Below are 21,869 nucleotides of genomic sequence, written 5' to 3'. Positions count from 1 at the left end.
ACTTCGAAAAAGTTTGGGTCCTTCTAAGCCCTACGGATTTATTTTATTTTACCTTATTTTTGTTCTAACCCTCTCTAATTTCCAAAGTGACGTGTGTGTGTGTGTGGGGAATGGTTTTCTTAGAGCTTCCAGAACGCTGACCCACAGGCTTTCTCCATGCTGAATCTGGCGCTCCGAATGTCCAGGCTCAGCTGTGCCGAGAAGCTCTGCAAGGGGCGGGGTGGTTGGGACCGGTGGCTGAATTACGGGCCCGGGAATTGCAACACTTTGTACCTTAGCATCGGAATGAATGATTCCAAAAGAAAAGGTGTCGTTTGCGTGGAGTAGGGGCTGGCGGAGAGTGAAGCGAATGTGCCGATTTGAAACCACAGGACTGTAAGCGCCTCCTCTCTCCCCGCACGAGACCCTCCCGCGGGCCCGGCTGCCGCCTCTGGACCGTCCGGAGAGAACATGGCGGCCCCCGGCGCCCGGGGCTGCAGCCTCGCGGGCCTGCTCCCGGCTCAGACCTCGCTGGAGTACGCCCTGCTCGACGCCGTCACCCAGGAGGAGAAGGACAGCCTGGTCTACCAGTATCTCCAGAAGGTGGACGGCTGGGAGCAGGACTTGTCAGTGCCCGAGTTTCCGGAAGGTGAGGGGCAGGCTTTGGGGTGGGGACCCCTCCCGGAACCTCCCCTTCCTCGGGGACTGTGCCCTCCCCTGAAGCGGGGGCCGAGGCGGGGTAGTGCGGCCGCGCGGGGGCGGCTNGTTTTCTGGCGCCCCGGGACGTGCACTTTGGCCTCCGTATCCCGAGCCCCTGCCCGGGCCTTGTGTTAACTTGGCAGACATTCCATGAATGTTTAGTGGGTCCGGGTGGCGATGATTGAAATGTCCGTGCCATCCTGTCGTTGCATCTGGTTGCCCAGCATCGTCATTGCCGTCCGCTGTGCCTCATCTTAACACAGATCACTTCTGTGCCACACACCGTTGTCATCACTTCAGGGGACTATTTAATCTTCTCTACCACCCACTGAGGCTTCTTAACAGACTTCCTTTATAGTTGAGGAAACTGAGGCACAGGAAGGCTAACTAACCTCCTTAAGGCTTCACAACCAATAACTGCCCAAGTCAGACCCTACAGACCCCAGATTGGCAAGTATCAGCGGTGCCACCCTTCTCCGTTCAAAGTCATGACATTTGTCATTTTTTAAATCTGAGTCAATTACGACCTATCTCCACGGTTTGAATCCCGGTTCTTTGAGTGCTTGGAACACCCGGGAACTGATACTCGCCGAAGTGCTACTTGGGCAGCACATCTCGCTGCGACAGATGAAACCGTACTTTCCCTTCTTTGGTTGGGACACTGGCATTGTTTTTTTGTTGTTGGCATGCGTCCTGGCACGACACTGAAACCACATGTATAGTTAATCGGTTGGATACGGCAGGGTTCGGTATCTCCCGGCAGGGATATCGGAACTTTGCCTCTGACCACTGTCTTGTGTCTCTCCAAGCCTTTTGCTTTCACCTTCAAAAATGCTTTTTTTTTTTTCCTGTTGCTAATCGTAAACTGGATTGGAAATATTGTGGAATTATTACAAAACAATTGGGTGCATGACTGCTTTTCCCATCAAAGAAACTTTAAGAGATTATATACATATGTGCGTGTTTATAAAAAAAAAAAAGTTGTAAGAAGTTAGTTACATACTGTACTGCTATAAACTAGTCACCAGTGAGGTTTTGGGGCAATGTTTTTATGTTCTAGTCTGGCTTATATTTACAAGTGGGTGTATTTTATTACCATGAGATTTGACCTTAGTGATTCATAAATAATATAATAAAATATTCAGGCTTCGTATTTGACATAGTCAGATTTTCTGCTCTAGCTGATTGAGCTCAGGGTACTAGGTAAGAGTTGTTCCTTGGTTTATCAGTGAACTATAATCAAGTCATAACCATAACTATCTCTGAAACTGTAGGCTTTGTTCATTTCTTAAAAGAAGTAGGTGTTTATGGGAAACTGGTGTAATGGATGGAATCAGACAGATTTGGGATCATGTCCTAGTTATTCCATTTGTTAGCTGCATGATTTTACTTGATTTCTCCAAGCTTTACTACTTTATAAAATAGAACTGGTATTTACCTTTCAGCTTAATTATGTGGATTGGAGGTAATATACCTAAAGGTCTTAGTTAATAGGAGAGCTCAATAAATGTTAGCAGCTTATTTTAAACTTTATTTGAGAGGGACAGAGAGACTAAGTGGAGAAGGGGCCAAAGAGAGAAGGGAGAGAGAGAATCTCAAGAGTTCCACACTGTCCGCACAGAGCCTGATGCGGGGCTCGAACTCACCAATGGTGAGATCATGACCTGAGTGGAAACCAAGAGTTGGACACTCAACCCACTGACCCACCCAGGCATCCCAAACATTGGCAGCTTTTAAAAATTATATTCATTGTAATTGTTATTGTAAAATTTATTATTAAGCATGGTTAAGTGCAATAACATTTAATACTTTCCATACCCTCCAATCTAAGTCACTCCTGACTATTTACAAAAAATAAATTTAAAAGACCGATTCATAAATATTTTGCCATTAAGATATGAAATATACATTAGGTTGAGGTTTTATGTGATTACTTGATCTGCTGTACAATTAATACTTTATTAAAATGCATAATTAAGAGCTCACTCTCCCCTAAAACCTCACTAAGTTGGACTATTAAGTCAGACATACTAGTTTGATTTGCAGATTTTTTTTTTTTAGAATTTTGTTTAAATTGAGTATCTCTAGTTACTGTTATTAGCCATTAGCTGTTATTACACACTTCTTCCACCCAGCTTTGGCTTTCAATTTCTGTAAAATATTTCCAAATACCTGCTTCAAGGTATAATTAAATTAATTAGTTCTAGTGGCTGCGTTTACTTGTAAAACAAAAAACTCATTATCTTTGTTTTTCTAAATTGGTTAAATAGAGATGCTGTACTTTTAATATCTAACAAAATCTGTATAGTGTGTAGTTAAAATTGTAAGTCCTGCTCAAGTAATTATAAATTCTGATTTACAAAAGTACAGATTAATGAGATTCCATTTTTCTTTGGAGGGAAGCCAGCACATTCTTCATCAATATTAATGTTGCTTCCATGAAATCTATAATAGTGTATTTTGCTTAACTTTGCATTTGAAATATTTTGTGGTTAAGGTCTGCTTCAAATCCAGAGCATTATCTTTATATTTTAACACTTTGTTCCTTTTTCAATTTAGTTCTATCTTTTCTTAAGATTGAGGCTTCTTTCTAAAAAGCTCATTTGAACCCGATTGTGTACATAGGTCCCCTTAATATTTGATATTTACTCTTGTTTTCACCTGTGTTGATCTTGTTTTCTTTCACACAGAGACCATTCTATTTCTGAAAGAATTAGTAACTTTTCTTACTATATTTGCACATTGCCCCATGATAGCATCTTTCCCATCTTGCCCCACTCTCCCATCGCCTCCTTAGAAATAATGGTTTATGTTTTAATGGAAAGTTTTAGATAAATAATCTTTGCCTTTTCTTTTAATCATAATTTATTTTGTGTAAACTTCAGGATTAGAATGGCTGAACACGGAAGAGCCTATTTCTGTCTACAAGGATCTGTGTGGAAAAGTAGTCATCCTGGATTTCTTCACCTACTGCTGCATAAACTGTATTCACCTACTGCCTGATCTTCATGCATTAGAACACACATACTCCGATAAAGGTATCTGCCCTTTAATTGGTTTCCAACAGACTGTCCTGGCATGGTCACTGGAGAAGTAGCTGACTCATTTGCTCATAGGAGAATGAACATTTGTAAAGACTTCAGTGATTCCAAAAGTAATTTCTAATCTATGATTTAAGGACTCCATGTAACTTTTCATGAAGAGTTATGCTTAAAGATCATGGTTTGCCTTCCTAAAGACCCAGGTTTAATATATGTTTTTTTCTCTGAGGTTAGACCGTGATTTGCTTTTTGATGATTAAGTATTTTTAAAAGTTCATTTTGTAGATTTAGACTTACCTAAATCTGTTCTATGAGAAAATGAAACTTGTGATTCTAATCTTACACTCTTCTCACTAAGATATAAAGGTTTAAAGTTCTTATTAGGAAATGTGATTAGATTTCCTTTAATTTCAAATGACATGAACTACAGTGGAATGCAAAATATTGTAGCCGATACCTTTTCTTTGACCCTGCTTTATTAAAAAATGATTTATAAAGGTTAATGTTTTCCAAAGCACACTAGGAAATCCTCTTTTATGGTATTACAAATTCTGAAGATGTAAGAGATTATACTTAGTATTTGCTTTAGAACTTTGAAATTTTTTCAGATCTTTTTCCTCTTGTTTACTTTTTTCTGAAAAAGCGTGTATGGGGTGAATGAAAATAATTAAAGATTCCATGTAATTAGGTTTAAATTAATTGAAGTGTCACACTTGCAGTGATAAAGAGGAGAGAGGGTCAGTGAACATAGAGTAAAAATTAGAATAGGGTATACGTGCACAGAATGGAAAGATATCTTAGTTTTTAAAAAAAGAGTGATTTAAAAAAATAAAAGAACTGATAGTTTGAAATCTTCATTGCAAGTAAAACCTCCCATGCTTACAAATTGTAATACATTGTATCTTGAAATTGCCAGTCAATGAGATTTATCAAGAACTCCAGCATTCCTGGTAACTAATTCATGTTTCTAAAATTTCATCTGTATTGATTTAAGAAATAAGAGTATCTCATTATCTACTAAGTTTTGGGTGTCTGTGTGTCTTGGTCAGACTCCTATAAATAAATATATTTATTGGACATGTAGTATGTGCAGGGTACTCTGCTAACTGAGGAAATATGCCACAGAGGTGAATAAAAAGCATTATGGAACCCGAGGAAAGGAGTAATTCAGTTTGCCTAGAAGCATCGGAAAAGATTTCTCAGGGGAAGAGACAGGCTGGAACTTGAAAACTGAGCAGGAGTACAGCTGAAAATGAAAAGGAAGCAGGAGGAAGCAACAGACAAACAAGCAGGGAGACCTGGAAAAGTAGGTTTCTTGGGGGAGAGGTAAATAATATCAGCGTGGCAAGATTGTAGGGCCTCCTGGGGAAGACGAAAGTAGAGGAAGGTACGTGAGGTTGGCCCAGTTGTGAAGGGTGGTGTTATTAAGAATGAAGAGCTTGTACTTTGTCTTCTAGTGAAGATACTGAGATGTTTAAGGTTGTTTTTGGTTTGTTGGTTTGTTTGCTTAATACGAAGATGACAGTAAGATTTGTGTTTTAGAAAAGCGCTCCAGACTGGGTTAACAATCCCAGTGAACTGCTTCCATACTTAAGGTCATCCCTAGTAGACTGTATTTGGTTAACTTAATTGGTTAATCCCACACCTGAAGCAAATCCAAGAACTTCTTGGCATGGATCCTTGTAACACTTTTACCAGTTTACCGGAAGCATCATTTTTATAGCACATTGTGACAAAAAAATAAAAACTATTTTTCCATACGAATACACTTCTGAAGAGTAAAATATGTGAAGAGGTCCAAACAATGTAATTTCAAAGAAATGTTCAGTGAGGTGCTATTTTATGAAAATTCCAGCAACTTAGAAATGTTTTTATATTGCTGAAAAGATACATTCAATTCCTATTCACAAAAGCAGGCATACCTAGAGATGATCACATAGAAGTTCAATAAGCTGTCACTAAATTAATTTGCTTTCTTACAGTGATGTGTCTTGTCTCATTACTATCTGCTCTGTTTCTGAACATGTTTGCGGCAATGCTAATAGTTCTTGAAGTGACATTCAGCAGCCTATTTTAAATTCCATGGAATATTCAGTTCATTTTATCAGTAAGCGAGAAATGTGCAGCTAAGTGAGGGAAGTGCTTATTAATTCAAAACCAGGCCAAAAAGGGTCCAAACTCATACCCAGCTTCTTCCTCTCTGAAACAGCTTTTAAAATCAAGTTTGTAACTGTGACCAGCCTCATTTTCCTAATAGCATGAGACATTATAAATGCCAGAGTCTAAAATAAAAAGATATTTAATAGTAATCAATGGCTCTGACCTTCAAAGATTTAAAAATGTAGCTGTGCCCTGAGCTTGTTATTAATTCATAATAATTTAGCACATGGTTTATATTAAACTGACAGGTACCTCAGATGGTTTTTGTTTTTTTTGTTGTTTCTTTTTTTTTTTCTGTTTCTACTTCAGAGTTTATAAAAATGTTTTTGCCTTTTTATGCTGAGTACATTAATGCTATGTTATTATGTAATACCCACAGATAGCCCAATGGCTATTGAGGAAAAGTACTCTTGTTTTATAAGTAAACATTTATTAGGGAAACTTGACATATTCTAAAATGTGATTCCTAGGGGTATGTTAATGTATAATTAAATCAGACTTAACAACCTAAATGCCAGAGTACCACCAGGTAAATGCTGGCATTCTCACTATGGAGGAGATGCTATTTTTCTGTTTTATACTTTATTAAAGATTAGAAGAATGTAGTTATAATTCTCTAATGAAACTAAACCTTTCCATAGGTCCGTATGTAATTTGTGTGTGAGGGTTCCCCAGACCTTCCCCGGGTTCGGTATTTCTTTAGGAGGACTCACTGCTCTAATTTATTAACAGCTAAAGGATACAAAGTGGAGGCAGCAAAGGGAAAAGGCGTTCACAAGAGGCTAAGTCCGGGGGAGACAAAACATAAGCTTCCAGAGTCCTCTCTTATTGGAGTCCTACAAGACAACTTAATTCCTAGCAAGGAGTTGTTATAGCACATTTGAGATGTTACCAGGGACTCTCATTAAAGACTCAGCAACCAGGGTTTTTCCTGGGAGCTGGCCAGACAAGCAGCTTCTGTCTGGTGGTGTGTACGAAAATTCTAGAGTCCCAGAAGGAAAGCAAGGGTTCAGCATAAACCATATTATTTGTACAAATGGTGTAGGCATAGTGAGCCCCTCTTCCCCATTCTGAGAATCGCGGGGACCGTCCTGAAATCCAGGCACGAGCCAGCCTTATGAGCAGGCCTTCGGAAGAATCTCTGGCATACATGCCGTGTTAACTCGGAGCTGCACCCTACATTTTCTTTTCGCAGCAGCACATGTATTATTCTGTTTTTAAATAGTTAAAGTATGATGAAAATATCTGTCACTTTATTGGTCAGGTTAGGATGTTTCAGGATAGACAAAGGATAATGTCAGTTTTTGAAATTCTAAAAAATTTTTCAAAGTTGCTTTGGCTCTGTGCTTTAATGTTCAGTGATTTTGATCTTTTCAGTTCATGGTTCATCTCTCTTAGGATGAGACCTAAAATCCTACTTCTCCACACCTGCCTCTCCCCTCAGAGTGCTCTAGCCTCCCTCTGTTCCTCAGTGTCCCTGTTCCTCTTGCCTTAAGGCCCTGACACCTAGCGTTCATTTTGCTTGGAATAATGTTATTCTTTCTTGCCCAGTGAAGTGTTATACTTGTGTTCTAGATCTCAAAATGTCTCCATTTACAAGTTTGTAATGTGGAAAACTCAACAGTTTTCAATCTTCACATTTAACTGGACAATGTGTGTGATTAAAATATACTTTCTACTATGTAATATATAATGTATGTATTACTATGTATAATTATAATCTACAATTCTGTATATCTATATCTCTGAAAAGACCTTTGAAACTTTTAAAGTGATTTTTTGAAGTTATTTTATTACTAATATTTTAGAAGCAGTTATTTTTATACAGCTTTTCCTTCCCTCCTCCCTCCTTCTCATCTCTCCTCCTCCCTTCTCCCTCTCCCTTCTTTTCCTTCCATTATTTATTAAAATGGAGTAGCTTTGATCCCTGTGCTGGCAAATTATTCATAAAGTGAAGAATCTCTGACATTGTATTTTTTAATGTGTACAATTAAAGAAAGCAAAATATTTTAAGAAAAATCTCTATACTTTAAGGTTATTGACACTGAAAAAATAGGAGGCATTATTATTTGGCAGTTTTCTTTGTAGATTAATATAGATATTCTATTTAGATAATATGGTTTATATATTGTATAAATATATAGATTTCTTTAGTATTTATGGCCTGTCTATTCATTATTTTATTTTCTACTGAGTACCATGCTAGTGAATAATAAAACATGCATGGTCCCTAAATAATTAACAGGAATTACAGTCTAACAAGGGCAAGACTTATAATCAAATACTCACAACTATTTGTATAATTTCTGATTAGTACTAAGAAGGAAAATTACAGGGTGCTATGAAAACAAATAATGGGGTTTAATCTGGAAGAATTAAAGAAACCTTTCTTAAGAGTGAAAATTAAGCTTGAGATGTATAAGAAAAGTATGGTTTTACTAGGTGATAAAGGGTGAAGAACATTGCAGGCCAAAGGAGGATTGTGTGTTAAGGCATTAAAGCAAGAGGAATAATGATATTCTGGAGGAACTGAAGAAAGTCCAAGTTGCTTTAACACCCTGAGGGGAAGGGGAGAAGGGCATGGAGAACATGCTGGGGAGATGAGATTTGGTTTTTACAAAAGGAACAACGGCAGATTTTTCTGGAAGAGGGTGACAGGATGAGATTTGTGTTTAAGATCAGTCCTACTCCTGGGGTGCCTGGGTGGCTCAGTCAGTTAAGTTGTCCGACTTCAGCTCAGGTCATGATCTCAGTTTGTGGGTTCAAGCCCTATGTCAGGTTCTGTGCTGACAGCTCAGAGCTTGGAGCCTGCTTTGGATTCTGTCTCTCTCTGCCCCTTCCCTGCTAGTGCTCGCTCGCTCTCTGTCTCTCGCTCGCTCTCTGTCTCTCGCTCGCTCTCTGTCTCTCGCTCGCTCTCTGTCTCTCGCTCGCACTCTGTCTCTCGCTCGCACTCTGTCTCTCTCAAAATTAAATACACATTAAAAAAAAAAACCGTCCCATTTCTGGTTAGGTAACTAGTGGACAAGACTGGATGTGAGAGATCTGTGACAAGGCTGTTGTGCTTCCTGTGAGACATGATAACAACTTGAAACTAGTTGTAGAGGGATAAGATTAATAAGATTTCATCATGGATTAAATACGGGTGATGAGAGAGGGCTCTTTGGTATAACAGAGATATCCTAGGTAGGCTTTTGGCTTGTATAATTGGACAAATTGGACAGATGATGGTGCCATTCAGTGAAAGGAAACTATAGAAAGGAGAAGGTTGGAGGGGAAAGTCATGAGTTTGGTGTAAATTACCTTTGAGACTTGCACTTCATTATCCATAGGATTTCCATTGCTCCTGAGGATAACAACCTAGATTCTTTAAATCCCTCCCTCCCCTTCATTCCCTGCCCTAGTCACCCTGTTTTATGTGTGTTTTCTCTCCATGAATCTCCTTCATTGCTCTCTTCACTTAGTTAACACCTTCTCCTGGTTCACATCTCCCCTTAACTTTCGCTTCTTCAAAGAAGTGTTGGGTATATTGATCAGTGGGAACAGATGAGATGTATGTATATTTTGATACATAGTATGCATATATATATATTACACTTGTAAAATACAGAGAGAAAAGACTCATGGATTCTTAATTCATTGGGTTCTAAATCATTATTTAGATACTCATATTGTCCCTGTTGGATGAATGGAATCCTCTCCAAGCTGTCACCTGTGTCCTTTTGACCTGTCCTTATTATCTGAGCACTTCCTTACTTGTTACTACAAAGTATTTAAAGGTTCCTGTTATACTTTCCCAGTCCCTTCCCTGAATCAGCCGTTTCTCCAAGGACCTCTCTCTGATTCTGTTTAGTATTGAATATTGGGAATGGGTTTGAGAAACCAAGATCTAGGTACAGCCTGTACCCATTGCTACTGGGGTGGCTTTTCTTCTAGTCCCTCCCAACTAGTTAAAAAATTACTTATATTAGTCCTTCCCACTCCCCATGAGGTTATGTTATTCATTTTAAGTACAGCTAGATTCATTTGTTTTTGTTTGTATTTTTAGTTGATTATATTTGTTTTTGAGGATGTAAAATTTTAGCATGGTCCTAAATGTCAGGAAGTCAGGAAGTATAGTTCCATCTACCACCTCTTCTGCCTGTTTCTATTTTCCCATTCTTTTCATCCCATTCCTCCATTCTTTCTATTTTTTTCATTTCCTCTTTAAAAAAAAACACTGGAGCACCTGGGCGGCTCAGTCAGTTAAGCAACCTACTTTTGGTTTCGGCTCAGGTCATGATCTCATGGCTTGTGAGTTTGAGCCCTGCGTTGGGCTCTGTACTGACAGCTCAAAGCCTGGAGCCTGATTTGGAGTCTGTGTCTCCCTTTTTCTCTGCCCTCCCCTGCTCATGCTCTGTTTCCCTCTCTCAAAAATAAATTAACATTTAAAAAAATTAAAAATACTAACAGTGACCTACTCTAGATGTTTTTGGGTGTTTTGCTATTTTAATGTAACAGTTTATCCTGGCAGCCACTGTATATAGAGAATTTCTTGATTATTTTATAGCTACATAGCACTCCATTTTGTGTGTGTGGGTATGTGTGTACTATGTGTCTGTGTACACCAAAATTTATTCACTCACTGTCCTGTCCTATGTATTGGCCCTTAGGCTGTTTCCAGTATTTAGCCATTACAGTGAATAACCTCGTGGTATGTTTTTGTATTGCTGGTGGCATATATTAAGGGTAAATTTCTAGTAGTGGGTTTTCTGGGTCAAAGTTAAAGGCGTATAGTATAGTTTTGTTGGGGATTGCCAAATTGTGCGCCAGGAGGGTTGTACTAGTTTGTGTTCCTAATAGACTGTGAGGGTGCCTCTTTTCCCTCAGTAACATGTTGCTCCAGTAACATGTATTGACATGCCTTTTTTTTTTAAATATAATTTATTGTCAAGTTAGCTGACATACCATGCATACAGTGTGCTCTTGGCTTCGGGAGTAGATTCCCATGATTCATTGCTTACATACAATACCCAGTGCTCATTCCAACAAATGCCCTCCTCAGTGCTTATCACCCATTTTCCCTGCTCCCTGGCTCCCCACCCCCATTAACCCTCAGTTTGTTCTCTGCATTAGAGTCTCTTATGGTTTGCCTCCCTCTCTGTTTGAAACTATTTTTCTCCCTTCCCTTTCCCCATGGTCTTCTGTTAAGTTTCTGAACTTCCACATATGAGCGAAAACATGATACCTGTCTTTCTCTTACTGATTTATTTCACTTAGCATAATACCTTCCAGTTCCATCCACATTGTTGCAAATGACAAGATTTCATTCATTGCCGAGTAGTATTCCAGAGTGTGTGTGTGTGTGTGTGTGTGTGTGTGTGTGTGTGTACCACATCTTCTTTATTCATCAGTTGATGGACATTTGGGTTCTTTCCATAATTTGGCTATTGTTGATAGCACTGCTGTAAACATTGGGGTATATGTATCCCTATGAATCAGCACTCCTGTATACTTTGGATATATTCCTAGTAATGCTGTTGCTGGGTCATAGGGTAATTCTATTTTTAATTTTTTGAGGAACCTCCACTCTGTTTTCCAGAGTAGCTTCACCAGTTTGCATTCCCACCAACAGTGCAAGAGGGTTCCCATTTCTTCACATCCTCACCAACATCTGTTGTTTCTTGAGTTAATTTTAGCCACTCCGACCAGTGTGAGGTGGTATCTCAATGTGGTTTTGATTTGTATTTTCCTGATGATAATCAACATTGAGCATCTTTTCATGTCTGTTGGCCATCTTGTGTCTTCTTTGGAAAAGTCTCTATTCATGTCTTCTGTCCATTTCTTCACTGGATTATTTGTTTTGCAGGTGTTGAGTTTGGTAAGTTCTTTACAGATTTTAGATACTAACCCTTTATCCAACATGTCATTAGCAAATATCTTCTCCCATTCCATCAGTTGCCTTTTAGTTTTGTTGATTGTTTCCTTTACTGTGCAGAAGCTTTTTATCTTGATGAGGTCTCAATAGTTGATTTTTGCTTTTATTTCCCTTGACTTTGGAGATGTGTTGAGTAAGAAGTAGCTGCAGCTGAGGTAAAAGAGGTTGTTGCCTGTTTTCCCTCTAGGGTTTTGATAGTTTTCTGTTTCACATTTTGTTCTTTCATCTATTTTGAGTTTATTTTTGTGTATGGTTGACACACTTTAAATTTTGTACTGATCTGATAGGGAAAAGATGGTATCTTTGTATAGTTTTATTTGTTTTTTAAGTAAACTCTGTACCCAACTTGGATGATCCCAAAATCAAGAGTTGGATGCTATACTGACTGAGCCAGCCAGGTACCCCTTGATGTAGTTTTAAATTATATTTTAGAATGTGTTTGAAAATCTTTTCTTGTATTTGTGGCTGTTTATTATAAGTGGGGTTTTGTCTACCATTATATACTCCCAACTGGTTATTGTATAGGTATATAAAAGCTACTGATTTTTATCTGTTAATTTTGTATTTTTTGTTGTTAATTTTATGTTCTACTTCCTAAATCTCTTATTCTCTGGTTTAGTTTTGTAATTGATTTTCTGTGGTTTCCGTAACATGCTATATTATTTTCCAAAGAAAATTTTCAAATCTTATGTTTATAGTTGGCCAAAAGCCCCCTCCCAATTCATTATTTTATAGTAGTAGACAGTGGGCATCTTTGCCTTATTCTTTAACTTATTTGGAAATACTTCTTATTTTTCTCCATTAAGTAAGGGGCTGGTTTTAGGATTTGGTTATATTTTATTTAATCAGTTAACAAAGTATTGAGGGACAAAATTTAAGTAAATTATTATCTCAATATACTTGATGTTAAAAACAAAAATCTCTCCTATTTCTGGTTTTGGAGGAGAATGGAGGCCACCTAAGACAGAGAATATCATGCCTTTCAAATTACCTATAAGTTGAGAAATAAACTGAATTCCAATAAAGGACCTCCTGCTGCAAGCCTACAGGTGCTGGAACAGGGATGGGGGGTCTTAAAAGACTCCATGTAGGAAAAGAGACTCAATGAAAAAAAATGGTTTAGAGGTCTTGGGCTAAGCACAGAATAACCCCTTTACCAGTAGAAAGAGAAACTCTGACACTAAGTGTGAAATACTGAACATCTGTCTGGATCATAGCACCAGCTCTTGAAAGAGTATGGGACTAAGAACAGAAGCCTCAGAGAAGCATTGCTTCTTGAGGGGAATCCAGTTAAGAGATATGGTTTCCCTTGAAGATCATCTACTTAAAAAAAAAAAAAAAAGGAAAAGTTAAGGATCTTGCAGGAAAGAAAAGAGAAAATACACATCAACCCCGCCTTACAACAATGCTATCCAAAAATGAAACTGCACAGAAAAAAGGAACTGTCAAAAAATGGATGGAAGTATTAAAAAACAGATCACATCCAGCTGAAAATGTAATTTAGAGTTGAAGTGCTGATGAACATTCTTACTTAAAAATAATCACAAAATTTACAAAGATTGTAAGTCCTCCATATTGAATTACATATCCTCAAACAGCATTTAAGAATAATTAAAAAGGATTTTGAATCAAATTCAAAAACTAAGAATGAAAATGCCCCCCCTCACCACAAGAGGTAAGGAGTGTTGAATTCAGAAAAGAAATAGAAGAAAAAAGTCCAAATTATTTTAGAAATGAAGACTAATTACAAGGGGCCTAAGGGGTAGTAAATTTATATAAAAATGTAATAAGGGGCATTGGAGTGAAGCAGGGGAGAAGAATAAACTTAAGAAAATGAAAATAAGCTAAAGAAGTAAAAATAGAGGAAATGATTGAAATGAAAGACAAGCAGAAGAGATCCAACTTAAGGCTACTTGGAGACTGAAGAAAAGTCAAAACAACTGACCAAAGCTGATATGTAAAAGTAGAATCCAAGAAAATGCTCTGGAAATAAAAGAAACCTTGAATCTACATATTGAAAGGTACTATCAGATACCAGGGAAAATTGACACAGAACAGCCCAAGAAGTATCTTACTTTAAGCTATTACATTTTAAATATGTTTAAAAAATATCTTCAGGCCTCCAGGAAACACAGTGACTTTCAAAAGCATGGAAATTAGGACAGACTTTACATGAATAACACACAAAGCAAGGCAACAGTACATTTTCTTTTTAAAAAATATTTATTTTTGAGAGAGAGCGACAGAGACAGACATGAGTGCGAGTAGGGGAGGAGCAGAGGGAGAGGGAGACCTAGAATATGAAGCAGGCTCCAGGCTCTGAGCTGTGAAATCGTGATCTGAGCTGAAGTCAGACGCTTAAACGACTGAGCCACCCAGGCGCCCCAATAGTACATTTTCAAGAAGCTTACATAAAGAAAGTACAAACCAAGGATATTCTATCTAACCAGCTGTGTTTGAAGGGTCTATCAGGGTTGTAGAAAACTAGTTTTGAATATCCAGGAACTCGGAGAATCACCTGTGAATGGATGCACCTATGAATCTGCTTTCTGGTGAATCTCCTTGAGAAATGGCATCTTCTAACCAGGGGTGACTAAAGGAACTGCCAGATGGATGGATAAAGATTTCATACACGTATTCATAAAGCTAAGACCAAAATGGGGAGGTACAGTTTTGGGGTGTTAGGGTTTTATTAGAGAAGCAGAATCACTAGCAGTGAACAGAAATAATAAAGGGTTTATTATAGGTACTTGACCTTGCATAGTTTTGGGAGCTGCTTATCCAGTCTGCATGTGACTGTTACTTGTGTGTCTGGTGCCTCAGCTTGAAGTCAGGCAGGTTAGGCAGTTGAAAAGGAAAGATGGATATGAAGTAAAGGAGAGCAAGCTCAGCATAAACTGGAACTCATGTAAGCTTCCAACCTAATTAGTGGGGTGGCCATCAGAATAAGTGGGTGTCCTTCGTTGTGGAGCTAAACACTCATCTGATCCAAGAGTTGGAGAAGGTGAGGGCAGGGGGAGATCTCTGGCAGTGGCCGTGGTACAGCTGTGGGGCCTAGCTCCTGTCCCACAGCCCACCAGCAAGGTGAGCCCACAGGTGAGCGACCACGGCATGGAATGCAAGAGCACCTGCCGCCCTGCACCATCTTCCAAGCAGGAGAACACAGCTGCTGCTGCCTCTACACCTTCCCGTTTGCTCACACGGCGTCTCGTACAGTACGGGGTAGCTCAGAACCAGGCAGGGACTAGGATGCTGGAACATACTTCCACTGTAGCCAAAGTGACAAAATATAAATCTGCCACTGTGGGTAGAAGAATATAAAATCCTATTCTGACAAAAGTCGAAAGAATACAACTAATGAAAACTAGTCATTACTGTATAGGTAGTAGGTAGGAATTAAATGATGCCATTTAAGAATGATTGGCCAGATAATTAAAGGTTATGAAAAATGGGAATTAATACTTTTATAACATGATAAAAAGTATTAATACAAAGGTAACCCTGGAATAAAAATACGCACCTTCCTAAAATCCAAAGAAATTTTTTTGTAATTTTTTTAATGTTTATTTTTGAGAGAGAGAGAGAGAGAGACAGAGTGTGAGCGGAGGAGGGACAGAGGAGAGGGAAACACAGAATCTGAAGCAGGAGCCTGAAGTGGGGCTCGAACTCAGGTACCGTGAGATCATGACCTGAGCCGAAATTGGAAGCTTAACTTGCTGAGCCACCCAGGTACACCCCCCCAATTTTTTTTTTGAGTTAAGCCCATTCATTTTTACTTATCATGCATGATCATTGTATGCATTAGGTTAGTTATTTGTTGTGTTTCTTCACACAATGTATTTTCTTTGCTATTTTACTAACTGCTTTAGTTAGAAAAACTTGTATTTTATTATCTTTGTACTTATAACTTTATTTTTTTCATGTTTTTATTTATTTTTGAGAGAGAGTGAGCATGAGCAGAAGGTGGGGGCAGAGAGAAGGGGACAGAGGATCCAAAGGGGCTTTTTGTTGACAGCAAAGAGCGCAGTGTGGGGCTCAAACTCACGAACATTGAGATCATGACCCGAGCCAAAGTTGGACGCTTAACCAATTGAGCCACCCAGGCATCCTTGTACTTCTAACTTAAAATAAACAACAGCAGCATTCATTGAGCTATTATAGTATACTAGGTACTATGCTAAATACCTTAATTGGATTATCTCTTAATCCTCAAAACTGACCTATGAGGCAGTTACTATTTTCCAAATTTTACAAATATAAAAACTGATGCCCAGAGAGATTAAGTAACTTGCCCAAAGTAATTCAGCAAGTGGTAAAGCCAGAATTTGATTATAGGGAGGCTGACTCCAGAGCTCATGCTATTTTTTTAAAGAACTTTATTGTGGCATAATTGACACAAAGTAAATTGCACATATTTTAAGTGTATAATTTTTCCCACTTGTCCCTACCACCCTTCTTCCCAGTCCCTAAGTAACCGTCAATCACTGGGTTGGTTTTGTGTATTTTCTTTTAAAATGTTTGTGAGGTTATTTTTTAATCTTTGGTTTTCAGAGTTTATGATGTGTCTTAAAATGATTTTCTTTTAATGTATCCTGTTTAGATTGAATTTCTTGAATTCAGTAAATTTATTTTATTTTTTAAATTTAAATTTTAATTAGTTAACATGCAGTGCAGAAACTTTTGGGAGGAGAATTCAGTGGTTTGTCATTTGCATATAACACCCAATGCTCATCACAACTAAGGCCTTCCTTAATACCCATCCCCCATCTGCCCACCCACATCCCTCCATCAACCCTCAGCTTGTTCCCTATTGTTAAGAGTCTCTTGTGGTTTGTTTCCCTTTCTTTTTTTCCACCCTTCCCATATGTTCATCTGTTTTATTTCATCTGTTTTGTTTCCACATGAGTGAAGTCATATAGTATTTGTCTTTCTTTGATTGACTTATTTCACTTAACATAATACATTCTAGTTCCATCCGTATTATAAATCGCAAGACTTTATTCTTTTTGATAGCTGAGTAATATTCCATTGTATGTAAATACATCTTTATCCATTTATCAGTTGATGGGCTTTTGGGCTCCCTCCATAGTTTGGCTATTGTTGATAATGCTGCTATAAACATTGGGGTGCATGTACCATTTGAATCTGTATTTATGTATCCTTTGGGTAGATACCTAATAGTGCAATTGCTGGATCATACGGTAGTTCTGTTTTTAGTTTTTTGAGGAACCTCCATATTGTTCTCCAGAGTGGCTGTACCAGTTTTGCGTTCCCACCAACAGTGCAAGAGAGTTCCCCTTTCTCCATCCACATCCTCACCAACACCTGTTGTTTCTTGTGTTGTTAATTTTAGCCATTCTGGCAGTTGTGAGGTGGTTATCTCATCGTGGTTTTGATTTGTATTTCTCTGATGATGAGTGATGTTGAGCATCTTTTCATGTTAGCCCTCTGGATGTCTTCTTTGGAAAAGTGTCTATTCATGACTTCTGCCCATTTCTTAACTCAGTTGTTTGTTTTTGTGGTTTGATAAGTTCTTTATAGATTTTGGATACTAACCATTTATCAGATATGTCATTTGCAAAGAAATATCTTCTCCCATTCTTTAAGCTGCCTTTTAATTTTGTTGATTGCTTACTTTGCTGTGCAGAAGCTTTTGATCAAGTCCAATAGTTCATGTTTGTTTTTGTTTCCCTTGCCTTTGGTGACGTGTCTAGTAAGAAGTTGCCCTGGCTGAGGTCAGAGAGGTTCCTGCCTGTGTTCTCTAGGATTTTGATGGTTTCCTATCTGACATTTAGATCTTTCATCCATTTTGAATTTATTTTTGTGTGTGGTGTCAGAAAGTGGTCCCGTTTCATTTTTCTGCATGTTGCTGTCCAGTTTTCCCAGCACCATTTGTTGAAGAGACTTTTTTCCTTTGGATATTCTTTCCTGCTTTGTCAAAGAGTAGTTGGTCATATAGTTGTGCGTTCATTTCTGGGTTTTCTGTAAATTTGTATCTTCAGATGAATTTTGGAAGTTTTGGCATTATTCAGATATTTTTTCTGTCCTGATCTTTTTGTCCCCTCCTGTGATTCAAAATCCATATACATTAGATCATTTAAAACTCTTCCACAGGTCCCCGAGGGTTTGTTCATTTTTGTTCTTCATCTTCTTTCTTTATGCCCCTTAGATTGGATAATTTCCCGTTGAGGTATTTTTAGGTTTACTGACTCTTCTCTGTCATCTCTTTTTTGCCATTGAGCTCATTCAGTGAATTATTTTAAATACGGTATTTTTGAGTTCTAAAATTTTCATTTAGTTTTTTTCTATTTTCTATTTCTATTTTCTGTTCTATCTTCTATTTTTTCATTCATATCAAGTGTGTTTTTCTTTTTAAATCTTTTTTTTTTTTATTCTTTTTGAGAGAGAGGGAGTGAGAGTCGGGGAGAGCAGCAGAGGGGGAAAGAGAATATCTTAAGCACGCTCCACACTCAGCTCAGAGCCTGACTCGGGGCTCAGTCCCATGACCCTGGGGATCCTGACCTGAGCTGAGATCAAGAGTTGGACACAACCAACTGAGCCACCCAGGTGCCCCTCAAGTATGTTTTTCTTTCCCTCACAGAGCATAGTTAGAGTTCCTTTACTGTCTTTTGTCTGCTAATTCAAACTTCTGCTTCATTTTGGAGCTGGTGTCTGTCAGTTGTTTTTGTAGGCATTCACCTTTGTTGGTGCAAAGGCAGAGTTCCATCCCTTCTTCCATCAGCTCCATGTCTCCTTTCACCAGCCCAGCAGTCCACATCTTGGTTCTTTAAGCTTGTGCTGTGCTGTTGTAAGGCTGCCTCACATGGGTATAGTATGTGTATAGACTTGTCAGTGTTCATTCTCAAAAATGGAGAGTCCCCTTCTCCAGTTCTCTTCCCCTTGATGTTTCCCCCACACTCTCCAGTTTTCCTGCCTCCTTAGGCCAGAAAGGGGTTTCCCCAGTCTTAGCCACCTGTGTTGCTCCCAAACTGGGGTCCACCTTCAACGCAAAGTTGTGAAGTGAAGATAAAACTGGAAACTCCCCTTCAAGGTTTGCTTTTCCAAGTTTTGAAACTCACCCCTCCCCCAACAATCTACCTGCTTTTGTTTACTTTTCTCTGTCCTCAAGCAGGGGTGAGGGGTATAGGTACATGTGTGATGTCTGTGTTTTTGTTGGGAGTTAATAGTTGCAAATGGAAGGATGGTCCGTTAGGAAATTATACCTCCCAATTTTGTATGGTTTAATTTCTTTTTCGTGATGAATGTGCATAGTTTTTGATGAGTGTGTTGGGAGATTGTAACTTACACAGCCATTATTACCTCTGTAATCAGTATTGAGTTTTTTCTCTGAATCCAGCTGAACACTTTTTCCTTTTTTTTTTCTTTTTTTGTCTACTATCTACAATTAAGGCTTGTTCTAAGAACCCACGTAATAGGAATTTTAAATAAATCAAAGACCTTAATATTATAGAAACATCTTGCTTATATTCGTTCTGTTAATCTGTAATGCGGAAAGGCAAGAAAAATCTAGAAGGATAATGTGACAATAAATACTAACAAAAAGCAGCCATGGATAGTCACTATGAATTTCCAAGGGGCTTTTATAATAGGTGGAGAAAAAAATAACAGCATTTCAATATCTTTATAAGAAATTAACGTGTTTTTTAAATTTTTTCTAAAGGACACAAAGAGGTTTAATCCTGAAATAGCCACATGATTTTGATCATATGTATTTTTATGTAGTTGTCAAGAAAGTCATGATATTTGAGCGTTAATTTTTTCATACATGTGTTTAAATGCAGTTGAAGACACTTTCAGTTCTGCCTTTTTTTTTTTTTTTTAAATCTCTGGACTGTTTATTAATGACCCATAGTCTAATTGTGTAGATGGTGACATTCAGACTCGAATACTTCATAATGTTTAACGTACAATTTTTCCCATTTAGATGGTCTTCTGATTGTTGGTGTTCACTCGGCTAAGTTTCCAAATGAAAAAGTCCTGGATAACATTAAGAGCGCCGTTCTTCGATACAACATCACCCACCCTGTGGTTAATGATGCAGACGCCAGCCTGTGGCAAGAATTAGAAGTCTCCTGCTGGCCAACTTTGGTCATAGTTGGACCTCGTGGAAATATGTTATTTTCTTTGATTGGAGAGGGACACAAAGATAAATTATTTTTATATACTTCAATAGCTTTAAAGTATTATAAAGACAGGGGACAGATCAGAAATAATAAAATTGAAATAAAACTCTATAAAGATTCTTTGCCACCTTCACCATTGCTGTTTCCTGGCAAAGTAACAGTAGACCATGTTTCTAATAGATTGGTAGTAGCAGACACTGGACATCACAGAATTTTGGTCGTCTGGAAGAATGGACAAATTCAGTACAGCATTGGAGGTAAAATTTGCTTCTAATTATGATATGTAATATATTTTACAGTAAAAAAAACAGCTCAAGGAAATGTATTGAAATATATCTCCCTGGTTTTAGATCTAAAATGGGCTCAGGGGTGCCTGGGTGGCTTAGTCGGTTAAGCGTCCGAGTTTCACTTGGGTCATGATCTCGCGGTCCGTGGGTTCGAGCCCCGCGTCGGGCTCTGTGCTGACTGCCGGCTCGGAGCCTGGAGCCTGTTTCAGTCTGTGGCTCCCTCTCTCTCTGACCCTCCCCTGCTCACACTGTCTCTCTCTCTCTCTCCTAGAAATAGATAAAACATTAAAAAAAAAATTTTTTTTTAAATGGGCTCAGTACATCTACATAGTTAATAAAGTCTGTTTAGTACATTGCTATTAATCCTGCTTATCCAGGCTGAATTGACATCTAATAACATAACAAAGAAACAATTCATCTCTTTGCAATCCTGCTTTAGTCCGTAAAGTAGGGGTATCTGCATTCCTAATGGAAATAAAGGAGTCGTCTTCTTAAGCCCTGGTGCTATTCTTAGTATTCCTAGATATTGTTTCCTTAGCTCTTTAATTTTTCACATTTCTTCTTTTTCATTTTTGTTAGAGTTCTGTATTTTGTGTTTCTTTTGTTTGGGCAACTTGGTGTTTGAGTTGAAGACAGTACTGCTAAGAACTGTTGCTCAAAAATTATCTGTTATAGTAGATACTATTTAAATGGTTAAAAGGTTTTTAATTTTATAATTTTCAAAATAATGTAAATGAATATTCTCCTTTGTTAAACAGAGACACCAGCAGCAAGCTACCTTTCCCAAACATGGTTTTAGGAATAATGTTATCTTGTGATAAATTAATAATTTTTCTATAGTAGTTTTTTAGAAGACTTCTGTGGTCAGACACACTTAGGAAATACTGGTTAGTTGTGGTTTAACAGATTTTTTTTTTAACTTTATTTATTTTGAGAGAGAGAGCACAAGCAGGGGAGGGGCAGAGAGAGGAAGAGAGAGAGAGAAAGAGAGAGAATTCCAAGCAGTCTCTGTGTTGTCAGTGCGAAGCCCGATGTTGGGTATGAACTCAGAAACTGTAATAACATGAGCTGAGCCGAAGTTGGATGCTGAACTGACTGAGCCACCCAGGCACCCCTAAACTAATTTTCTTAATGTTTATTTATTTTAGAGAGAGGGCATGTGTGAGCAGGTGAGGGTTAGAGAGAGAGGGAGACAGAAGATCTGAAGCAGTCTCCAAGCTATAAGCTCAAAGCCTACGTGGAGCTCAGGCCCACAAACCATGAGATGATGACCTGGGCCAGAGTTAGATGCTTAACTGACTGAGCCACCAAGCACCCAATAAATAAATAAACTTGAAAAAAATAATAAAAAAATAGAAATATCCTCTTCTGATATATGCTATAAAGTGCACTAGTGACCATTATCCAGTAAGCCCTGTCAATAGCAAAACCTACTCTCGAGAAAAATAGATCTTTGGAAACACTAGTTTTTAGGTAAAAGTATCATACTATTTATATGTTAAAATCCAGGCTCTAAATACTGTTTGTTTATTTATTTATTTAGGCTTGATTTACATATGTTTAAAAAATTATTACCATGATAGATTCAGCTTATATCCATCTTCCTATATAGATAAAAGGAAAGGAAAAACAATGGGGGGGGGGG

At 38.2% G+C, this 21,869-nt stretch overlaps 1 protein-coding gene across 1 annotated transcript in view; it reads left to right on the top strand.

Moving 5' to 3' along the window:
• Positions 1-226: 226 nt before the first annotated feature.
• NHLRC2 (NHL repeat containing 2) overlaps positions 227-21,869 on the top strand; it is a 59,217-nt gene continuing 37,574 nt past the window's right edge. The window contains exons 1-3 of the mRNA XM_077779459.1: positions 227-628; positions 3,564-3,716; positions 19,739-20,194. Of these exons, the coding sequence (XP_077635585.1) occupies positions 451-628; positions 3,564-3,716; positions 19,739-20,194 (787 nt within the window). The 5' untranslated portion in view covers positions 227-450. The remainder of the gene's footprint in view (positions 629-3,563; positions 3,717-19,738; positions 20,195-21,869) is intronic.

The sequence above is a fragment of the Crocuta crocuta genome, unplaced genomic scaffold (assembly GCF_008692635.1).
Source record: "Crocuta crocuta isolate KB4526 unplaced genomic scaffold, BGI_CrCroc_1.0 scaffold138, whole genome shotgun sequence".
NCBI classification, from domain to species: Eukaryota; Metazoa; Chordata; class Mammalia; order Carnivora; family Hyaenidae; genus Crocuta; species Crocuta crocuta.
Note: the sequence above shows the minus strand (reverse complement) of the source record. Positions and strands in the feature narration are given on the sequence as shown.